General features: G+C 31.0%; 1 protein-coding gene across 3 annotated transcripts; it reads left to right on the forward strand.

The window, feature by feature from the left end:
* Positions 1 to 358: 358 nt before the first annotated feature.
* LOC18429696 (polygalacturonase) lies at positions 359 to 5,778 on the forward strand. Of its 3 annotated transcripts, XM_006838979.3 has the most exons (4): positions 359 to 1,158; positions 2,392 to 2,681; positions 3,711 to 3,936; positions 5,252 to 5,778. In XM_006838979.3, the coding sequence occupies exons 1-4, from the start codon at positions 739 to 741 to the stop codon at positions 5,468 to 5,470; spliced, it is 1,155 nt and encodes a 384-aa protein (XP_006839042.1). In that variant the 5' UTR covers positions 359 to 738; the 3' UTR covers positions 5,471 to 5,778. The 3 variants fall into 3 exon arrangements, with proteins under 3 accessions (XP_006839042.1, XP_088705828.1, XP_088705827.1); XM_088849702.1 differs by lacking the exon at positions 2,392 to 2,681; XM_088849701.1 differs by lacking the exon at positions 2,392 to 2,681 and having other exon boundaries at positions 367 to 1,172; positions 5,252 to 5,585.
* Positions 5,779 to 22,667: the final 16,889 nt, after the last annotated feature.

Below are 22,667 nucleotides of genomic sequence, written 5' to 3' on the forward strand. Positions count from 1 at the left end.
TAAAAAACAAGCCAATTCTATAAGGATAGACATCTAAAAACATAAAATAATGAATTTCTATAAAATAAAAATTTCTAAATTTTGAAAATCTGGTCATAATTTTCTCCTCCCCAAAAAATACTAATTCAGTGGAGATAAACATCTCCAAATATCCATTCTTCAATTATATTCATCTCTTCTCTCTCTTTATATTATATATATATATATATATATATATATATATATATATATATATATATATATATATATATATATATATATATATATATATATATATATATTCCCTCCTGCATCCACATCTCTTTTAAATATTAAAATGTATATGACATATATCCATCCCTTCCCTCTCAACAACCTCATATTTCTACGTAGTTTTCTATTCCTCTATGCCCCTTTATCTCCTTCATCCAAACCTCATATCATATTCTATTGGATAGAAATGCATCTTTAAAACCCCAAATTTCTACGTAGTTTTCTATTCCTCCTCTAAAACTCTTTCTTCTTCATCCCAACCTCATATCATATTCTATGGATAGATATGCGTCTTCAAAACCTCAAATTTCTTCGTAGTTTTCTATTCCTCCTCTAAAACTCTTCATCTTCTTCATCCCAACCTCACATTTTGTACGTAGTTTTCTATTCCTCCTCTAAAACCCTTCATCCCATTAAAGCTTGTTTTGATCTTCCTCTTCCCTCTCCATCTCCACTGTTTTGATCTTCCCTCTTCCCTCTCCATTAATGGAGATGAAGTACATCTTGCTTATCATTATCTCCCTCCTCTTCACTCTCGGTAGTGCCGACATCAATGTTACACAGTTTGGAACGAAGGCTGATGGAAAATCTGATGACAGCGGTGCCTTTACAAAGGCATGGAAATCGGCTTGCAACTCCGACGACTCGACTACCCTTTATGTTCCAGTCGGAAACTATCTGCTCTATCCGACCATCTTTGGTGGACCATGCAAAAGTCCAAAAATAACCATAAATTTGGAAGGAAATTTGATTGCTTCTACTGATATTAACAAAGTAGATGATGGATCATGGCTTAGGTTTGAGAATATTGACGGGTTAGAGATCAATGGTGGAGTACTAGATGGGAAGGGAGCCCCCTATTGGCATTGCAAAGAAGATGATGGAGATTGCCCTGTGGGTGCAAGAGTAAGTATTGAAAGGTATTTTGATCAATATTTACTTTGGTTGTTTTGTTATGGGTAGTTTTAATCATTTTGTTTCGGTCATTTTTTTCTCACGTTTTTTTTTGTTTTGAGTAGTTTTAGTCATTTTTTTATGGATGCGTTTTGTTATGGGTAGTTTTAGTCATTTTTTTTATGGAAAATTGTTTCAATGCCTTTTGTTATGGGTAGTTGTAGTCATTTTTTATGGAAAATTATTTTATGCGGGCTGGCGGTCCAAAAAAAGTTAAAGATGGATCTACAAAAATGGATGCAAGTAGGTTTAAAGATGGATTCAAAAAGATGGATGCAAGTAGGTTTTCCATCTATATAAAGCATTCATCTTAAAGATCGATGCAAGTAGGTGTTCCATCTAAAAACAATGGAAACTAACGGTCCAAATATTTTTTTAGTAGAATTATTATTTCTAGTTTTTAAAATTTACCTATTTTTTCATATTCATGATCTCCATGTTAAAGACTACATGTCCTAAAAAATTAAGTCAAAAAATCCATCTCAAAAATAGATTTATTAATAGGCCTCCCATTTCTACATATGGGGCTTAGCAACATAGAAACTAGAAACCAGGTCCTTTGTTTATTGTGATATGAACAATGCATTTATTTAAAACTATGGATTTGAAATTCAATCTTACTTAAATAATTACCTTTTCATTATTATTTGTGTTCAAGGGTTTCCATTTTCTATATATATTAGGATTTAGGAATAGAACAGTTCAAACTTTTTTCAGTAATTTCAAAATATCTGCTTTTATGAATTTTCTTTTTATTGATATTAGATCACAGATGTCACACCATTTCTCCTCGGACATCGTTTCTCCTCCAATTATCCTTTGGGATTGATGGGTTGATTTTTTTGAGCTAATTTTCTTGAAAATTTTCTAAGTGAGTCGAAAATTATCTAGGGGACTCCCCTGATTTTTGGGCAAGTCCCTCAGGAGTACTTAGGGTTCTAATCTGGGTGGATTAGGGTAATTATAGTGTCTACTGCCGCATTTCTCATAATTGGTCCACAAAATGATAAATCGAACAAACTTCTAAGTACATCACCTAAAACAACTCAAAAGTTGGGCATTTTTCCCTTTAAGCTTGCTACTCTTTTAAAAGTAAATCTCTCACTTACAGAGTCTATTCTTTTCTAAGTAAAAGTCATTCTTGTTTTTGTTATTTTCTAAGTAAATTCTTTGTTTGGAATGCAGTCTCTAGTTATCAAAAATTGCAAAAATGTAAGAATGAACAACCTCACATCAATGAGCAGCAAAAAGTTTCACATTGCTCTTGATAACTCTAAGGGGATCAATCTTCATGGCATAAAGATTAGAGCCCCTGGTAATAGTCCTAATACTGATGGTATTCACGTTGATGGATCAAGTGATGTCCTCATAAGAGATGCAAGCATACAAACTGGAGATGATTGTATTTCAATTTCACCAGGAACACACGACTTGCATGTTGAGCAAGTGACTTGTGGGCCTGGACATGGCATCAGGTAAGAATCTTTATAATATGTTTTGATTAGGGTTTGGCTTCTTTTTTGAGTGGTTAGGCTCATTAAATAAAAAATCACGGGGTTTGACTGAGGGTTCACTAGTATAATCGGATTGGGAGTGAGGCGGTTCTAGGCTTAAGAAATGAGAATCGTCCAATTTTCCTAATCTTTTCATAGTGGCTCGAGTGTCAGACTGGTCGTGTTATGGTTTGGACCCATAGAGAGACCAAACCCAAGCCCGAGTTTTTAAACATGGAATGGGCTTGAGGGCTTCATATAACGTCATGAGTTTGTATACTAGACATCTAAAGTTTTATTAACTTCCAATCCCCTATTATGGTTAAAGTATATATTGATTAGAACATGTGGTTTCTAATCGGCAATCACACACTTATATTGAATATTTGTGAGCTCTAATCCTCTCTTCTTCAAATTCTCCTTTTGCAGAACAATAACATAGAAAAGAAAGGCTACCAAATCTAACAAGAGCTAGATTTTCATTGCTTTGAAAATAGTTCAACATATATTACATATAAAGACTTTAGTAAATTTTCGTAATAAGTAAATAAACAAATAAATTTTTTATAATATATAAATAAGTAAATTTTCATAATAAATATATAAATAAATAAAATTTTTATAATATATAAATAAAGTTATTATAATACATTAAGATATTTTCCTTTGGTGCAAAAGTGTTACAATCATCCCTATCTGTCAGATATACAATTGGGTTGGGTGGCTGAGAGAGTTTTTCCTTTCGACTTTGAGTGCAATTAATGATATAGGCTATGGCCTTTTTTGTACCAAAGGCAAACACTCGTATTGAGTACTCTCCCATAAATAAGTATACATACATATATGTTTTATCTTTTTGAACAAAACTTTGTGTTTTTGCATGATGTATGTAAAAATATTGTGATTATGTCATTACGCACATATACATGTATTGTAATGTTTTTTTTTGCACTATATAACACAATATATGTTTTTATTCATATTAAAATGTAAACATTTGGAAAATTGCAGCATTGGGAGCCTTGCACATAGTTTGGATGAACCAGGCGTGCAGAATGTGACAGTGAAAAATGTAGTGTTTCATGGGACAACAAATGGGTTGAGGATAAAGTCTTTTGCACGAAAGAGTAATGGTTTTGTGAAAAATATAGTATATGATGGAGTGGTCATGAACAATGTGGAGAACCCCATCATCATCGACCAAAAATACTGCCCACATGGACATTGTCCAAATCAGGTATGACAAATATTTTAAAAGTGCTTTTTATCAATTTTAAGTGCTTTTTATCAATTTTGAGAACTCGAGTATGCAAATTTCCTTTTATCTAGGGCTGCAATCAGATCGAACTCGATAGGGTCTAGGATTGACCCAAACCTAGACTAGATGTGTGTCCATACGTGCTTGTATATGTGTGCAGGTTTTAGACTTGGATTAGGGTTAGGTCGACTGACCCGACAAGATCCAAGGCTGCAATCAGAGCGAACTCGATGGGGTCTAGGATTACCCAAACCTAGACTAGATGTGTATGTGCACACGTGTTTGTGTATGTGTGCAGGTTTTAGACTTGGATTAGGGTTAGGTCGACTGACCCGACAAGTTGATTCGAATTGGTGCAACCCACTTAGAAAACCTATTTTCATCTCACCAATAAAAACCCCAAATCCCAATTCTCAGTCAAAAAAAACCTCCCAAATCCCAATTCTCAAAATAAAATTAAATTAAATTAAATTAAATTTAAAAAAAAAAACAATAACCTTTTAGCCCATAAGCCCAAGCCCAGTGTTTGTATACTCGTCTGGTTCCAATTTTGGCCGGTATTGGTGATCCGGCATGATATTTTAAAAAACTTATATAAAATCCCACATTATAAAGGATTTGTTTGTAATGTATTATTGAAATTTTTTTTTTTTTCATCATTTTGGCAAAGACTAGAAAACATTTTGACCATAAGTTCTTATTTTACATTTTTCCCTCTTTTTTAAACATTTCAAAAATACCCTAGGCACAAATCGATTTTTTAAAATTCATTTTTCTCACTAATTTTCCACTTCATTTGGATGTGTTTTGTTTAGTCATGCTTTAAATATAATTTCCATATTTTTTAGATTTTTTTTATTTCTTTTTTTTTTAATACTTTTTTGCCCACTGACCGGTTCACCACTTACTTGGAACCGGCCCTTCTGAGGTTGGTTCGGTTCGATTTTCAAACACTGCATAAGCTTGAATTTGTTAGAAGACCCTAAGTGGAAATCCTATTTGCTATTATAAATCTGTGGAAATCCTAATTGCTATTATAAATCTGAGTTTGAGCCAATAGCTTAACCTAAATGTGCTTATTGTTGCACTTTTAGGCCATGGTAGTCTTTTATTATTAGTTTTTTTTCATCATGCCTATAGCGCAACGTAAATGTGCTTATTGTTGTACTTTAGGTCATAGTAATCTTTTATTATTATTATTCTTTTAAAAGAAAAACTCTAAAACCTAGTTTACTAAATAAAAACCTGAATCCTAAACCCTACACACTGAACAGAATTTGTAACTATCGTGCAGAAATCCGGCATAAAGATAAGTGATGTGATGTACAAAAACATTACCGGAAGTTCTACAACTAAGGTGGCCATTAACTTTAATTGCAACGCAAGCAATCCATGCAATAACATTGAATTGCAAGATGTGGATCTTACTTACAAAGGAAAAAAGGCCCAGGCCTCTTGCACGAATGCTAATGGGAAAGCAACTGGTGTAGTCACACCACCAAGTTGTTTATAGATTTTTATTTCTATTTTACTTTTTTTTTTCTTGGTTGGTGTCACTGGTCTGATTGTGGCTTAAAAATATTACTAGATTGTTTTCTTTTTTGGATAATTAAGTGACAAAGACATACCCCTACCCATTTTTTCAAATAGTTTAAGAGTGAACCTTTTGAAGTGTGTGGTGACTTGGGTGTGGAGGTGCTACCACCATAACCGCATCCTTTTTTCCAAATATTACTAGATTGTTGAAGTAGTGGACTATTTTGTTCATGGACATGGTGAAATTATTCAATGAGAAATTGCTCATACCTTTCTATTATTTCCTATTAATGGTTCAATGGTGTGTGTGTGTGTGTTTTTTTTTTGACAAAAAGATTCATTATTGTTTTTTTTTTTACAATAACAAAAAGGTTCATTCAGGTTAATGGATGACATGTGAAACACCTCTAAATCTTGGAAAGTGTTGTTCTTAATGATAATAGGATTTGATTAAATTTATAAATTGTGTGTGTCCGTGCGTGTTTCTTTTTGACAAAGAGGTCCATTTATATTTTTTGTTTTTTTTTTACCATAACAAAGAGGTTCATTTATATGAATGGATGACATAGGAAACACCTCTAAAATCTTGGGATTTGATTAACTCTTTACCTTTGGTAGAAGAAGGTGATGGAATGTTGAATTTAGACCAAGCATTCTCTCATAGATTTTAAACATCACTCTTATCTAAGGGCATGATTAAAAAAATAGGAAGATTAAATTTTACTCAATTATAAAAATGAATATCTTAGAATTAATCAAGTAAGCCAAAAGTGTATTTATTTTTATATAAATTGAAGATCAATAAAGAAGACTATTTGAAAATTATAGCAAATCTTAAAATTTTGGGAGTTTTCTCTCTCTTTTAATTTTTATCTTCTCACATCTCAACTCTCTCTCCCCATATTTAATACCGTATGTTTTCTCATTTCTATCTCTTTATGTCATGTGGTTATCTTATCCATGTCTAAAATATCTTTTTATAAACCTCACTACATATTGTGTCTCATCTTTAAAATCACAAATCATATATCTATATCCAATTTATTTATCAAGAATCTCCTAAAACCCTAATTTGTCCAAAGTGTGGTCTCTAGAATGTTATCTCTTAATCTATATTCTCTAGGGAAAGGTTTCTATGACCCCCTTCATCCAGACATCTAATTTAGATCTAGTGAGCCACTAACCATTTAATCTAGAACTGATGTCGTTAACCATTCAATCTAGATCTGATGGCTCAAAGTATTAGAGCAGACGCCTCAGAGTATTTTATTTTTAATTTTTTTCCTGGTAACTATATGAACATGAACATTTGTACATTGCATCATCTCAATGGGACGCACCTAAATAAAATATTAAAAAAATATTTTTGACAAAATACAATAACCAAATACCCTTGAAACTTTTAGGGGTATTTTAGTCATTTTATTTTATTGAGAGTGCTTTTTTATATTTTTTATAGGTGCGAGTTTAATAGAGTATGAGACTCCCAAATTTTGGTGTCTACAAAGAGACCCATTTACTTTTTGTATAAGGAGGACACAACTGCTTCCACTCATTAGATGTCAAATTGGATGACTTGGGATGAGTAACGAAGTTAGAGAATTATTCTTTTGAAATTTTATGTTTAATCAATAATACTCTTACAACTGCCCATTTTGAAATCTATATTCTATCTAATAATAGAGGTCTACTCTAATTGAAATCTCTCACCCAATAAGATTCTACTCTAGTTAATGGTCGTAAATGCAATAGACCCCCCAAAAACTTCACAATAAACACTGCAATTTTATGAAGCCCGTTCACTTAAAAGTAATGTCGAAAGATTCAGTTTTTGGTTCAATTTAGATGGTTAGATCTAAGCATATAGAAACTCAAATCCTATCTTATTTTTTGAAAATAGTAAACAGCGCAGGTTCGAGTCCTGTAAGTGGTCACTTTATGTATAAAAAGCCAAGATTATAGGACCGTCTCCAGCTCACCCCTCCCAAGACTTACGTAGGCCAGACCAACACCATATTATGGCCCTTTTTAATCTAACGAGTAGTTTGAAAGTGTTTTACTCTTACCTCACGAATGTACATATGCACTTGCTTTGTGTCTTACTCTCTCTACACTTGCTTTGTATCTTCTCTCTCTACATTAGCAATAGAGTACAACACAAGTCTCTCTCTCTCCCCCTCTCAATAGAGTGCAACATACCTCATGTGTATATACATGCATTGCTTTCTATCTTCTCTCTCTCTACATTAGTAATGCATTGCTTTCTATCTTCTCTTTCTCTTAGACATTAGTAATAGTGCAACATAAGTCTCTCTCCCTTTTGCTCTCCCTTGACATGCATGTGCCTTGATCGTTTTTTTGGCAATTTTGGGGGAAGCCCTTAAAAGGTCGTTGTGAGCTTCCTTTGGACAATGGAGCAAGACAAATTTAAAAGTAGAGCCCAGTATTCTTGCGGGTCACATTATTAACTTGCTCCCTCAAACAAAAGAGCTACTCAGGACAATTTTTTCCATATCAGATAATAGGTTGGCTTTTGATTCATCGGATGGGCATTTTTTAAAAATACTTAGATCTAACTGTTCAGTTTAAATCTAACCTTTTAATTTCATAATGCTATTTTCTTTTTAATTTCATAATACTTCTTTTCCAGGCAAATATAGAGTACATTTGAATGATTTTTTTTATTTACAAGGTTGAGGTTAGGAGCTTAGATTCTCAAAAATTTGATGTCCCTAATAGTACTCCCACATTGGGTTTACCTAACGGGGTGACTGGACGGCTTGCTCCCGAGGGAGCAAACAAACTTTTGGCAAAAAAGTGAGATATAATATTATTAACCATGACACAATTAAACTTGAAGTAGCCAACTACCCTAGAAAATGAAGAATGCAATTATCCATATAATATATGGGAAAAGTTTATATAAGGGCGAGGCCCTAAGCAATCAAATTAAGGCGCACCTCAAACATTCACTAGAAGATGTTGTTTCGATGCTTAAAAATCCACAAATTGATCATCTCAACCTCAAGATGTATGGACATATGAAAAAATAGATTTCAAGTCTTGGAAATAATGCATCCTGTAATGTACATTTTATACCATCAATTTTTAAGATTTTTCAAATATTTGATAGATATGCTCGATATACATTGTTTTTTTAAGCTTTAAATTTTATAATTAGAAATGAAAATTAATTTTCAGACCATCACAAAGATTTCCAGTTTTAAAAAAAAAATCTTTCAATACTTTTTGAATGTGCGCCTTACTTTGCTCATTTAGGGCCTTGGCCTAATACAAACCATATCTATAATATATATCTTCTTCTTTCTTTTTTTTATCGCTCTTTTTGTTTTGCCACCATATTTATGCACTATTTGTGAGAGTGTATGAATTTTTTTCATATAATATTGAGATTATTTGTATTCTTTTTGTGTTTCCTTGTATCAAAGGTTACGAATTGTCAACCAAGGAAAATGCTAAAAAGTACTCATACTTTAATAGCCATTTTCTTAAGGTTGGGTTTGGGGTGATTTTCAATCTTTTTCTTAACATCATTTATTTGGTACAAGAAGGTCATAATAATTTTTAATCATCAGATGTGAAAATTTAACATTTTGGAGTTGTGACAAACTTTGAAAAATTTACCGCAAGACTTTGACTACAGTGAATGATACACTTCTAACTGCCCATACATCTAACAGCTAAAAGTAATTATAACCCCCCTTACATAAAAAATGAATAACCTTATTGTATATTCTTTTTATAAATAATTGTACAAGACCTAAGGACACAAATGTATGATCATGCCCCATGAAAATGGGGTGGCTAGGGTAGGCCATTTCATTTCTCTACCCCAATCAAAGGGAAGTGTTTTTTAAACTCTGAGGGCAGTCGAAATCATATCAGTATAGAGTAATTTTAGCTTTTTTACGGTCTTCTTATATACTTTTCCTAAATGATTTAATAATTTATATGAATGATTAATTACCTTATCTATTAATGTACTTGTATTGAATATCAAAATGAAATAATAATAATTAAAGGTTGGGAAGGAATATGAAGGTTCTAAAAGTATTGTGCTTGCCGTACAGATCCGGCTGACTTGACTTCCTTGCTAAAACGGCTTGTTGCTTGGCTTTCTTTGTATTTTTCTTAATTTTCGAGCTATATTGAGGGTGTGGTTTGTATAGAGCCTAGGTTCTAAACAGTCAAATTAGAGCCTACTTTCAAATAGTGTAGAGAAATGTAGTTTCAATATTAGAAATCTTTGTGATAGACTTAAAATATATTTTCATCTTTATTTATAAAGTTTAAAGCTTCAAAAGTAGTGTAGATTACAAAATATGTTATTTCCAAAACTTGAAATCCATTTTTTCTCATGTCCATACATTTTGACGTTGAGATAAACAATTTGAAGATATTTGAACATCAAAATAACCTCTTCTTTTTTGAGATAGGCTCTAATTTGATTGTTTGGAGCCTCGACACTATATAAACTTTTCCCTATTAATTAAACCTTTTCGTTATTTCTAGTTTAGGGTAGGAAAATTTTATATAAATTTATGTAAGGGTGATGCTCTAAAGTCTAAACAATTAAATTAAGGCACACATCAAAAATTTACAAGAAGATATTGTTCCAATGCTGAAAAACGTTCAATTCGATCATCTCGAGCTCAAGATTTATGGACATGAGAAAAATAGATTTCAAATCTTATAAATAGTGCATCTTGCAATATATTTTCTAGATCGTCAATTTTCAAAATTTTTAAGTATTCATAGATTTGCTCAATCTATACTATTTTTTAATCTAAATTTTAAAATTAAATATGAAAATAAATTTTCTGGTCATCATAAAAACTGAAACAACTTCTTTCGGTCCTATTTGAAAGTACATCTTACTTTGATTATTTAGAGCCTCTACCTTGTCCAAGGGTATGGGATGCATAAGTCCCTAAGTCAAAATAGGGCACACTATTTTTTACCGACCATAAAAAAAAAAAGTCCAAAAACAAATAAAAGAGAGACCACATTGAGAGAGAAAGAGAGAGAGCAACCATGTTGAGGAGAGAGGGAGAGATATCACATTAAGAGAATAAAATATTCATAAATATATTTTGCATGTATATCTAATTAATGAATAGGTGAGAGAGCAAAGAACATAAAAGAGATCATCGAAGGAGAGAGAGTACGTTGAGAGGGAGAGAGAAAAAGAGAATAAATGAGAGGAGAGAGAGCTTGTGGAGAGAGAATAAAATCTTTATAGATATAATTTACATGCATATTTAATTAATGGCCTATAATTATTATGTATAAAGATGATAATTCATAACAAAATTGATTTTCCTCTTTTTACCTTTTCTTGAGATTTAGATAACTAATAAATATTGCATTGATAGATAAGAGGAGTTCTTATGAAAAATGGATGAGAGAGAATCGTTGGAGCGGGAGAGAGAGAAAGATATATAATAAATATTCTCATAGACATTTAAGCACTCTCTAAATGGAAAATAGAAAACTGATATGTATCTATTTCTCTCTCTAAGCGTGCCATATCTATCTATCTATCTCTCTAATTACAATGGGTGCGGTTTGTATAGAGCCTAGGCTCTAAACAATCAAATTAGAGCCTACCTTCAAAAAGTTGTCAAGAAATGTTCTTTTAATAGTGGAAATCTTTGTGTATAGAGCCTAGGCTCTAAACAATCAAATTAGAGCCTACCTTCAAAAAGTTGTCAAGAAATGTTCTTTTAATAGTGGAAATCTTTGTGATTGCCTTTAAAATAAATTTTTACATTTATTTATAAAATTTAAAGTTTAAAAAATAGTGTAGATCGACAGATCTATGAGAAGTTAAAAATCTTGAAAATTGACGGTCTAAAAATGTGTTACAAAATACACTATTTCTAAAACTTAAAATCCATTTTTTCTCATGTTCGTATATCTTGATGTCGAGATGATCAATTTGAAGATATTTGAGAATCAAAACAATCTCTTCTAATGAAATTTTTGAGGTAGGCTCAAATTTGATTGTTTAGATCTTCGGCTCTAGATAAACTTTTCCCAATTAGAATATAGAATCTTTGTCGCTCTATAACCTCTAATAAATTAAGCCGACATGTATCCACCCCTAACTATGTGGCTTAATAATGTAAGATAAGATAAGATAGTAGATAATAATAGATAAGGTTAGAAATTCACACTAAATAAGAAATTTCTCGTAGATATAACCAAGAATCCTAATCTTTTGAATTACTATTTTTAAAAAAAAAAATTATCAATATCAAGGTTAATCTTACATAATATATATTGGGAAAATCACAAAAAAAAAAAAAAAAAAAACTACAATGGCAACTTACCCAACCTAACTTTTCTCTCACTTTTACCTAACTTTTACTAAACCCACGCGCCTCTCTCTCTCAGCCCACAATAGGGCTTACTTTACCTAACCCACGCCTCTCTCCTGCCACAATAGGGCTTACTTTTACCTAACCCACGCCTCTCTCCTGCCGGGCTCCGACACTGTGTAAATGCGGTCCGGTCGTAGGACTCTGGCACTGTGTAAAGTGAGGTCCGACAGTAGGATTCCGGCACTGTGTACAGTGAGGTCCGAGAGTAGGGCTCCGGCACTGTGAGGTCCGACAATAGGGCTCCGGTACTGTATAAAGTCCGACAGTAGAGCTCCGGCACTGTGAGGTCCGGCAATAAGGCTCCGGTACTATATAAAGTGTGGTCCGGCAGTTGCAAAGGGCAGTCCGGCAAGGATCAGGCACTATGAAAGGGCGGTCCGGCAGTAGTTGTTGCTTGATTCCAGGGCCCCGACATGCGGTCCGACAGTAGGACTCCGCCACTATCTAGTGAGGTCCGACAATAGGGCTCCGGTACTGTCCGGCAGTTGCAAAGGGCAGTTGTAGATGTTACTGGATTCCAGGAATCAGGAGTGCAGTCCAACAGTAGATGTTATTGGATTTCAGGGATCAGGCACTATGTAAAGGGTAGTCCGGCAGTAGTTGTTACTTGGTTCCAAGGCCCGACATTACGTAAAGGCTCAGATCTAGATATTGCCGACTCCACAAAAAAAAAAAAATCTAGATATGGGTTTTGTAATTTCTTTGTATCAAAGGTAAATGATCATATAGTGTATGATTCTAATATTTATATAAAATTTAATCAATATGTTGTCACCTTCAAATAATTTAGATATGGGGTTTGGATCTAAAATTTCAAAAATCGTAATCTCAACCAGTATAAAACTAAAAAACATGAAATTCAAACCTTAAGTAGTTCTTTAGAGATCATATCTTGGATATTTATGTCTTCAAAACCTCTCAAAACGAGCGTTTTGCTAATTTCAAAACAAACTTAGAATGTCCCTCCTTAATAATGACATTATTTCATATTTATAATATTTAATATTTAATATTCACTATTATTATTTTATTGTTGTTGTTTATATTATTATTTCTAATATTTATCATGAAATATCATCAAAATTATAAATATTATATTAAAATATAATATCATTATATTTTTATTACAGTTTATCGTATCTTTTGGGTAAATATTATAGTATTATCTTATTATCATAAGATATTAGTATCGTATTATATGAATATTAAAATATGATATATTTTATTATAACATTTATTAATATTATAATACTAATACTTAAAAAATGAAACTAAATTATTATATAATTATTATACTTATTATATTATTATATTATTATAATATTTATCTGTATTAGTATTATTATTGCTGCTACTAATGTTAAATTAGTATTTAAAATATTTTTTGGAAACATTGATCATTTAAATATACTACTACTATTATTATTATATTAACAGATACTGCTACTACTGCTGCTGCTATTGTTGTCATTGCCTACTATATCATTATATTAGGATTATAATAATACTAATATTAATAATGGTGATGATAAATAATAATAATAAATAATAATAATAATAATAATAATAATAGTAGTAGTATATATAAATAATATAATTTAATATAATAATTATACAATAATATAATATTGTTTTATTAATAGCTTTAAATGGTCACTATTTCAAAAAAAATTAAATAATAATAATAATAATAATAATAATACAATAGTAGTAGTATTAGTGAGCTAAACATGGGATTTTTTATATACTAGGTTAATCCAGATGATATTATTCTTAAAAACCATCTCTTACAAATCCGGAATTTGTATACCTAGGATTTGATGTATAACCAAGTTTTGCAAATACACGCCCCAAAAGACCCATAGAGGTAAATTTCTTTAAATGAATTAAAATGAATGGCCCGAAAAAATGGTTGTAAAATAAAGTTTAATATAGTTAATTTTAAGGTTTGAAATCTACTATTCGAGATTCATGTTTGTGGTAGTTGAGGCTACCGACCATTTAAATTTTAGATCCAAAATCCATCTCTAATTTGGACTTTTGGAAGGAGCTTGAATTGAATAGTGCATTGACTACGCACCATCGCCAGGGGTACGATTTATGCGCATTTGGGGACGCATCTATTATAGTGATTGCACCCTCAAAATCGATACTGGAGATGGGTTTTGGATTTAAAATTTTGTAAGTTTGTATCAAGACACTACAATCATAAACCTGGAAAAGAAAACTTTTTTTTTTTTTTAGCAATGGCAGTTATTATTTTGTACTTGTTTTGGATTGTTTATATTAATTATTCAAATATCATTAGATTTGTAGTGTTTTTTTTGCTTCAAATTTATGGATTTAAGATGGAATAGATTAAAGTGATTTAGGATGATTTTTAGATCCTAAATCCTTCAAAAACCATAAAACACATGAGTCGGTCAGTTCACCAAGTACTTCTCTTTTTAGGCAAAGGTCTTTTAATCCATATGAAAATAAAATCGTTATTGATACAAAGATACTATTTACCATTTATATATAGAGGTCACAATCATTCATGTCCTTTAAATTTAAAAATTAGTGGTTGTAAGAGTGTCATTAAATAGACAAAGTTTCAAAAAAAAATTTCGAACTTTATAACTCATTCCAAGCCATCCAATTTGACATCTAATGAATGAGAATGATTGTGACCTCCATTTACGAAAGATAAATGGCCTCTTTCTAAAAACACTTTCATTAAAATCTATGATCATTAATATTAATTGCCATATAATCAATATATGGAGGTGATGCGAAGAGAGAGGTTAGGGAGCTATTAATCGTGTTACCCATCCCTCTCCTTCACTATCCATTCATTTAAGAGCAATGACTATTTTGATCATATATGTGGTCATATGGATCATATTACATTCTTGAAAGTGAATATAGTTCCTTAGGATTAAAAGAGAAAAAATCACATATGAAAGATGAATGATACTAATCACCGATTAAACTTAGGAGGGATTGAGAAAAGCTCAATGTATGCACATCATGTGGATGGTGTATGGGTGCACAAGCATCCTTCCAATGGTTCAGATTGGCCTCATCAAACAACCACAAAACGTTTTATTTCTTATTTTAATTTATAAATTATCTTTATTGGAAAATTGATGTGTAGATGAATTTTTATATAGCCCACCAAATAAAAATAATACAAAAAATTTTGACTAGAATAACTTTCAGTTGCTTCAAGATAATCTAATCGATTTTTTGTTCCAAATATATTTTTATTATTTTATTTGATGCAATATATAAAAAAGCAATCACCTCTCAAATTTCAGATAAATATGATTTCTAAATAAAAATAAATAATAAATAAAAATATATAGTTTTGGGTATCAGACAAGACTAAGTTTAATAGGAACTATTGAAGGGTGATTGTGCATCCTTCAAGCATCCTAAGGGTCCCATATTACTTCTCTATTGCAATTTTCCATACAAAGACTAACTAGTGCAATGAAATAAATAAATAAATAAATAAATAAATAAAGTAAAAGTAATAAGCTCTCCATAGGTAGGCAAATTAATGATACACTGCATAACAAGTCATAATAACAAAATAGAAGTTAGTTAAACTACATTTATAGTTCATTATTAGTTTTTACTTGGCTAACGTGGGATTCAAATTTTGGAATTTATCTTTATTGAGAGTAGCATTAAGAATAAGAGAAAGGCATACGATTTAACAAAATTTTCACCACAATGTGTAAAATTTTGCCATAAATTCGGGGAAATTGTTATTAAATATTACTTTTCTTTTGTCTTTAATTCAAATATTAAAAAAAAAAACAAACAAACAAACCAAGCATAATATAATTCCTAAATGCTCTTCCTTGACTACAAATTTGAATACATTTGGTTCTTCTATGAATTGGCCATGGACCCTGAATTTCGCCCTCTACAACTCTTTTTATAAATGAAGCTAACAATTTTGAAAATCAAGTAATCACATCTAACTTTCAAAGTTTAATGTTCAGCTTGTTACAAGAAAACAAAAAGAATGCTCACCTGGTTGTTCATGCCCATAGTTTTAGAACTTGTCGGTCCAGATTGAGAATCACTAATCAAATAGATTTTAGAGGGTTATTTACTTTTTTTAGCTCCCTCTCGAAATTGGTCCTAATCACTTTGAAACACCATGTTCCCATGTTTATTACTTTTTAATTAATATATAATTCATCAAAGAAACATAGAAAATATAGATTTATGCAACACTTTTGCTCTTTCTTTTTTTTTTTCCTTTTTGGGTGTGGTTTTTCTTTTTCCTTGTTTTTGGGGGGGTGGGGGGGGGGGGGGGGGGGGTGTTCAGTTTCTACATTGCTGATTCGGATTGTCAAATCGGTCAGTCCGGATGGAGGGCAAATCCATACATAATAATCTCCAGGTCTTGAAACATTATTTGAATCTCATATCATTAGCAAAGGTATTCCAGATTATCATGAAAACTTATGGCACTAATCAAAATTTGTTAGCCTTGAGGAAGATCATGTAGGTGTTATTTCCATTGTGCCTTAAGAATGCGAACACCCTTGGTGAGGAAAAATGCGATCATAGGTTTAGGGAAAAGACCAATAAACCGATGTGTTTTTTTTTAGCTACAATGCAAATCACCATTCAAAGTGTACAGTTAGAGGGGGATTTTTTTTTTTTTGACAAATATTCCTAAATTTTATTGATGACTATGAAAAAGGAAATTACATCATTAGAGATAACAAGAGAAGGTGAAGCACCACCCTTAGTCAAGGTATATGCCATAGAGTTCGCTTAATGAAAAACCTGGGAGAAGGAAACTAACAAAGATTCCACCAAATCCATAACCTGCAACCATAAAGATCGCAGCTCCCAGGGAACTTTTCGCTCTTTATTACACCATCTAATAATCCCTTTCAATCCATCAATTATTACCAAGATTCCTATCAACAAAAATTTTTACCTCACTAGGTAAAGTACTCAGTTCAGCAAAATTGGCAGTTAGAATGGGTAAAGTACTCAGTTCAGCAAAATTGGCAGTTAGAATGGGAATTTTTTTAGGTAAAATCTTGTAGATTTTTTACTGAAAAACAAATAAAATATAAAATTTGATATTGAGTTCTTAATGCCCTAAATTTAATGTCCACCAAATAAATGGTTTGCATTCGCACTTTCTGCGGTGACTTAAATAATAGATAAGCTTGTCGGCTAGTACAATCTTTTTTTTGGCTTAAGTTATATTTCTTTATTGCCCTGATATTTTTAATAATTAGGGTCTGCTTGTATTATACATAATACACTATCTTATCGAAAACTTATACACTCGGGATAATATTATCTTATTATCAAATTAAAACTTTTTTAGCCCGTTCCAACTATTTTTAAATATTTCTAGCAAACAATATGTGAATAAAATAAAAACAGCTTCTCGAAAGATAAATTGTCTATAAACCACCAATAAGTTTATCTTAGATAACTTTATAATGAACATTGTCAAATAACAAACATTTCATTATCAGGATTAATTTTATTGAAACAATGAATTACCACGGATAATTACTCCCTTCATGTGCCAATATGTGAAAGATTCTATGCTTCTGTGGGACCATACTATCCATTTACTTATTAGGGTAAAACCTAACCTAGGTGAGTTTGTAAGACATATTTTGGGGATCTATCCACTTCAACGTTGCAACCAAAAAAATAAAAAATAAAAGATCAATCGCACGCTCTTTATATGCCTGAAAAATAGTCCTAACATTGCACATAGATCATCTAATTCTTGGACAATCAAATCAATATGTTAAAGAACTCAAAATTCATCTTCTTTTTAATACAATCATCTTGTGATTCTTAAGTGAATTCCAAATCTCGTATATGTAGAAATGCAGATCTCTTAATAAATCTATTTTTGAGATGAATTTTAAGATTTAAATTTTAAGGACATGTAATCTCTAACATGGAGATCATGAATATGAAACAATAAATAAATTTAAAAAACTAGAAATAATAATTTTAGCAAGAAAACATTTGGACAGTTAGTTTCCATTGTTTTTAAATATAACACCTACTTGATGCTTTACACTTTCTGGACTGCATATGTAGAAATGCGGTTCAGCCCGCATGAAACAATTTTCCAACAATTAAAATAAGTTGCATCTTTAAATAGTTTCGAAAGATGTTGTTTTAGTACCAGAAATTTTTATGACAGCCTCATAATTTATTTTTATCCCTAATTATAAAATTGAAAGCTTCAAAAATAGTCTAGATTAAACAGATCTATGGACACTTGAAAATCTTGAAAGTTGACGGTCCAAAACTATATTACTAGATGCATTATTTTCAAGACTTAAAATCCATTTTTTGTCACGTCCATACATTTTGAGGTCGAGATGATCGATTTGAGGAATTTTGGGCATGGAAACAACCTTTTCTAGTGACTTTTGCGGTGCACCGTAATTTGATTGTTTAGGGCCTCACCCTTCTATAAACTTTTTCTTCAACCTAAAGGGGAAAAAAAAAATAACTTAAGATTTCGAATTGTATTTTCCAAATTTACCAAAACAATCAATGCAAATAATTGATTGGCGCTGACGGGGGATGCTATTTTGGACCTTAATTACTCTTCTTGCATTCTTCCCATCATTTGGAGAGGAGTGTGAGAAAGGATTTACTAGTATTTAGGAAATCACCTTGGGCCAGGTACTTGGCTATAGCCCAAGGTATCTCGGCAAGTCCAGACCAAGAACCTTAGAAAATTTAAAAAAAATAAAAAAGTATATGGAAAATAAAAAAGTAATAAAAGTAAAGCCCTAGAAAAATTTTAAAAATTCAGAAAAAAAATATGGAACTTTTTAAAATGACATTTAAAATAAAGAAAAAAAGCAATATGTCCAAAAAAAATTTAAAAAGTACAAAGAAAAAATGAATTTAAAAAAGGGATTGTATACAATTAGATCATTTACTTTTGATACAAGGTAGTCACAATTCCTTATGACCATTTGATATAAAATTTGATAGTTAGGATGTGTCACGGAGTTGGAGAAAATTTCTTTTGAGGTCAATGGAATAATGCAACCACCCAATTTCACATCCCATGGTCAAGATTGTTAGGATATGGATATCTCGTGTTAGTATGGATATACATCAATATGGATGCATAGATTAGGTGGTGTCTATCCATAACCATTGATATTTATCTTTAACTGTTATTGGTCGTATATTTATACGGAGTCTTGTATATTCTTGATTAATCAATAAAGAGATAATTCTCTGCAGTAGTCTGAAGCAATCTTCTATGGCGGGCCTATGGTCCAAATATACATAAATACAACTTATAAAGCCGATCAATAGCAGACAAACAGACCTTCAGAACATCAGAAATACAGTTTCTAAACCCGATCAATAGCAGACAAATAGGCCTTCAGAACATCTGGGATTGAGTAACAAAAAACTCGATCAACAGATAGGATCAAACAACAAAAAACACGATCATCAAACAAGATCGAGTAATGAAAAAAAAAAAAAAAAAACTCGATCATTATCGATGAAATACCAAATCATGAAGATTGCTTTGATACCATGTTAGAAACTGAATTTCTGTATATTTGGGCCTTAAGCCCCATGGAAGATTATTTCATAATACTACAGAAAACTCTCTCTTTATTAATTAATCAAGAATATAAGACTCCGTATAAATATACGACCAGTCACAGTTAAAGATAAATACCAATGGTTATGGATAGACACCACTTAATCGTATCAAGAGATATGTATCCATATTGATGTATATCAATACTAACACGAGATATCCATATCCTAACAAAGATTAATGTGACCACCTTGTATCAAAGGTGGTCTTGTTTTATACTTTTCTTTTAAAAAATATAATGATTATTACAAGAGAAAATCATTAATGTTTTCCAATAACATTTAAATTTTATATAAAAAGCTTATATAACAATCCCATTTTTTAATTTTGGAATTTTTTTATTTCTTTTTTTTTTTATGTACCGACTGGGCTCGACAAAATCCGATTTAGAGAGAGGGAAAAAAGGAGATAGCTTGGTTTGTGGAAGATTTTTTTATGACATGCTCTTTAAAGATTTTTTGTGCTTTTCCATTTGTAGTATTTTGTTTTATCGCTATTGGAAGGTCCGAGGTATCCGTATGCCCGCATTTTTATGAAATGCGGGCTTCGTAATAAATATATTTTTAAAATATAATTTGATCCAGCGTTTTAGAAAATATATAATCCTAAACATGAAGATCATGAATTGTTTTTAGATGGACCCTTAATTAGAACTGTTTTTAGATGGACCACCTATTTGCATCCATGTTTAAGATGGATGCTTTGTACCTCTGGACCGCATGTTATAGAAATGTGGTCTGCCCACGTAAAACAATTTTCCTACAAGTACTAAGAAACCTTATCAGTGTGATGAAGTTCGTTGTTGACTTCTTTTTGTCGAACGGAAAATTCTTATGTCATTTTTTTTTGTTGTATTTACTATATAGAAAAAGTTTTCTATATTTTAAACTCTCAATATCTTTTTTTTTTTTTTTTTTCTCTTTCAAAATGCCCTTTGAGTCCCACCAGGGTTTTTCCTTTGGACGCAACTTGATAAGGCTCCAAACTTTGTCGTACGATGTAATTCTAATGTTGAAATTTCTCAAGATGGCTCAAGATTGTATTTTCATCTTTAATTATAAAATTTTAAATTTAAAAAATAGTTTAAATCAAGCAGATCTATAAACGTACGAAAATCTTGAAAATAGACGGTCTAGATAATTTATTGCTATATAATTTTGGGATTTAAAATCCTTTTCTTTTTGAAAAATATTTGTATGGAGCCTAAGCCACCTCAAAATTTCACTAGAAGAGGTTTGTTTTGATGTCCAAATATCCTTAAATTGATCATCTTGATATCAAGATGCATGGACATGAGAAAAAAATGGATTTCAAGTTTTGAAATAGTACATATTGTAACCTATTTTTTTACCGTTAATTTTCAAGAATTTATGTTTACATAGATCTGCTCGATCTAAACTATTTTTTAAGTTTTAAATTTTATAATTAAATATGAAAATATATTATAAGGCTATCAAAAAGATTTCCTGTATTGAAACCACATTTCTCAACACTATTTGAATGTGTGCTTTACTTTGATTGTTTAGAGCCTCAGCTCAATACATACCGCACCCTTGTTTTCATATCCATACATCTCAATGTTGAGATGATCAATTAGATGGATTTTATACATCAAAACATTTTTTGATAGGTTTTTGATGTACACCTTAATTATATACAATTTAAAGTATCAATCTTATAAAAACTTTTTCCTTTTTCTTTTCTTTTCCAAGTTTTTGGTCAGAATATAGTTCTAACTTGAAATCTTTTGTAGAAAAAATGGGCTGGCAACTGAAGTTCTCACCAAGTCATTGAAAAAAAACAAAAACAAAAACAAAAAAAAACGAACAATTTTGATACTGGTTCGAAACTTCATTTCCCAATCCACGCTTTTTGCCAAAATTAGTGTAGAAAATTAAATTGGAAGTTGAGCTTTTGATCCAGCTATTAAAAAAGATACAAGTATTTAAGATGGATCAAAGGTCCGAGACTTTGTTTTTTTTGGAAAATTATTTCATGCGTGCTGGACTGCATGAAACATATGTAGTCCAGAAAGTGTAAAGCATCCTTCTTAAGGACCCGGTTTCTATACGGCCAAGCCCGCATTTGTAGAAATGTGGGCTTATTAATAAATATATTTTTGAGATGGATTTTTGCACATAATTTTTAAGGACTTGTAATCTATAACCTAGAGATCATGAATATGAAAAAATAAGTAAAATTTTAAAAATAAAAATAATAATTCTAGTAAGAAACAATTGGACCGTTAGTTTCTACTGTTTTTAGATGAAACACCTACTTGCATCCATCTTTAAGATGGATGCTTTACACTTTTTGGACCGCATATTTAGTCCACATGAAACAATTTTCTAGATCTTAAAGATGGATGCAACTAGATATTCCATCTAAAAACAATGGAAACTAACATCCCAAATGTTTTCTTGCTAGAATTATCATTTGTAATTTTTAAAATTTATTTATTTTTCATATTCATGATCTCCATGTTAAAGATTACATGTCCTTAAAAATTACAGTCTTAACTCCATCTCAAAAATAGACTTTTTAAGAGGCCCGCATTTCTAGGTATGCAGGCTTGGCCGCATAGAAACCGGATCCTTGTTTTCTTTAGACTTTTAGAGTATAGTATTGCATCCACGAGTTGTAGCCACTTAAAAGAATTATTTTTTAATGGTTCATATTGAACCGGCCTCATGCAACGGTCAAAAATGAATTTCATTTTATAATTTTAATTTTTAATTTAAAAGGGATATTAACATGAAATTTAAGTTTTAGTTTTCTTTTTTACAAGTATAATTGAATAAAAATAGTAATAAAATATTTTAAATAAAAATATCGATTAAAATAGATTTAGAGGTATTTTAGTTCTTTTTATTTAAATAATTTTTAATTATTTTTATGAAAATGGACCGACAGCCCAAAATTTAGAAAAATATCTTATTTAAATAAAATAAAAATAAAATATTGAAATTAACTTTTGACAATTAGATATGGCCCTGTAAAATCTCACCTATTATAAAGATGCTTCTTTCTACCTGTCCAAAATTATGTGGAAGAGATACTTTTTTTTTTCAAAAAATTATGTGAGAAATGGATTTAGAAGTTGGAGATCCGGCTTAAATAAATAA

The sequence above is a fragment of the Amborella trichopoda genome, chromosome 10, assembly GCF_054954075.1.
Source record: "Amborella trichopoda isolate Santa Cruz 75 chromosome 10, AtrichopodaSantaCruz75HAP2 v2.0, whole genome shotgun sequence".
Classification (NCBI taxonomy): Eukaryota; Viridiplantae; Streptophyta; class Magnoliopsida; order Amborellales; family Amborellaceae; genus Amborella; species Amborella trichopoda.

Bases quoted from the DNA above. Each gene is read 5' to 3' on its own strand.
- LOC18429696 (XM_006838979.3), top strand. From the start codon at position 739: ATGGAGATGAAGTACATCTTGCTTATCATTATCTCCCTCCTCTTCACT. The intron at 2,682-3,710 runs GTAAGAATCTTT...GGAAAATTGCAG, and splicing joins GGGCCTGGACATGGCATCAG to CATTGGGAGCCTTGCACATA. The intron at 3,937-5,251 runs GTATGACAAATA...ACTATCGTGCAG, and splicing joins ATGGACATTGTCCAAATCAG to AAATCCGGCATAAAGATAAG.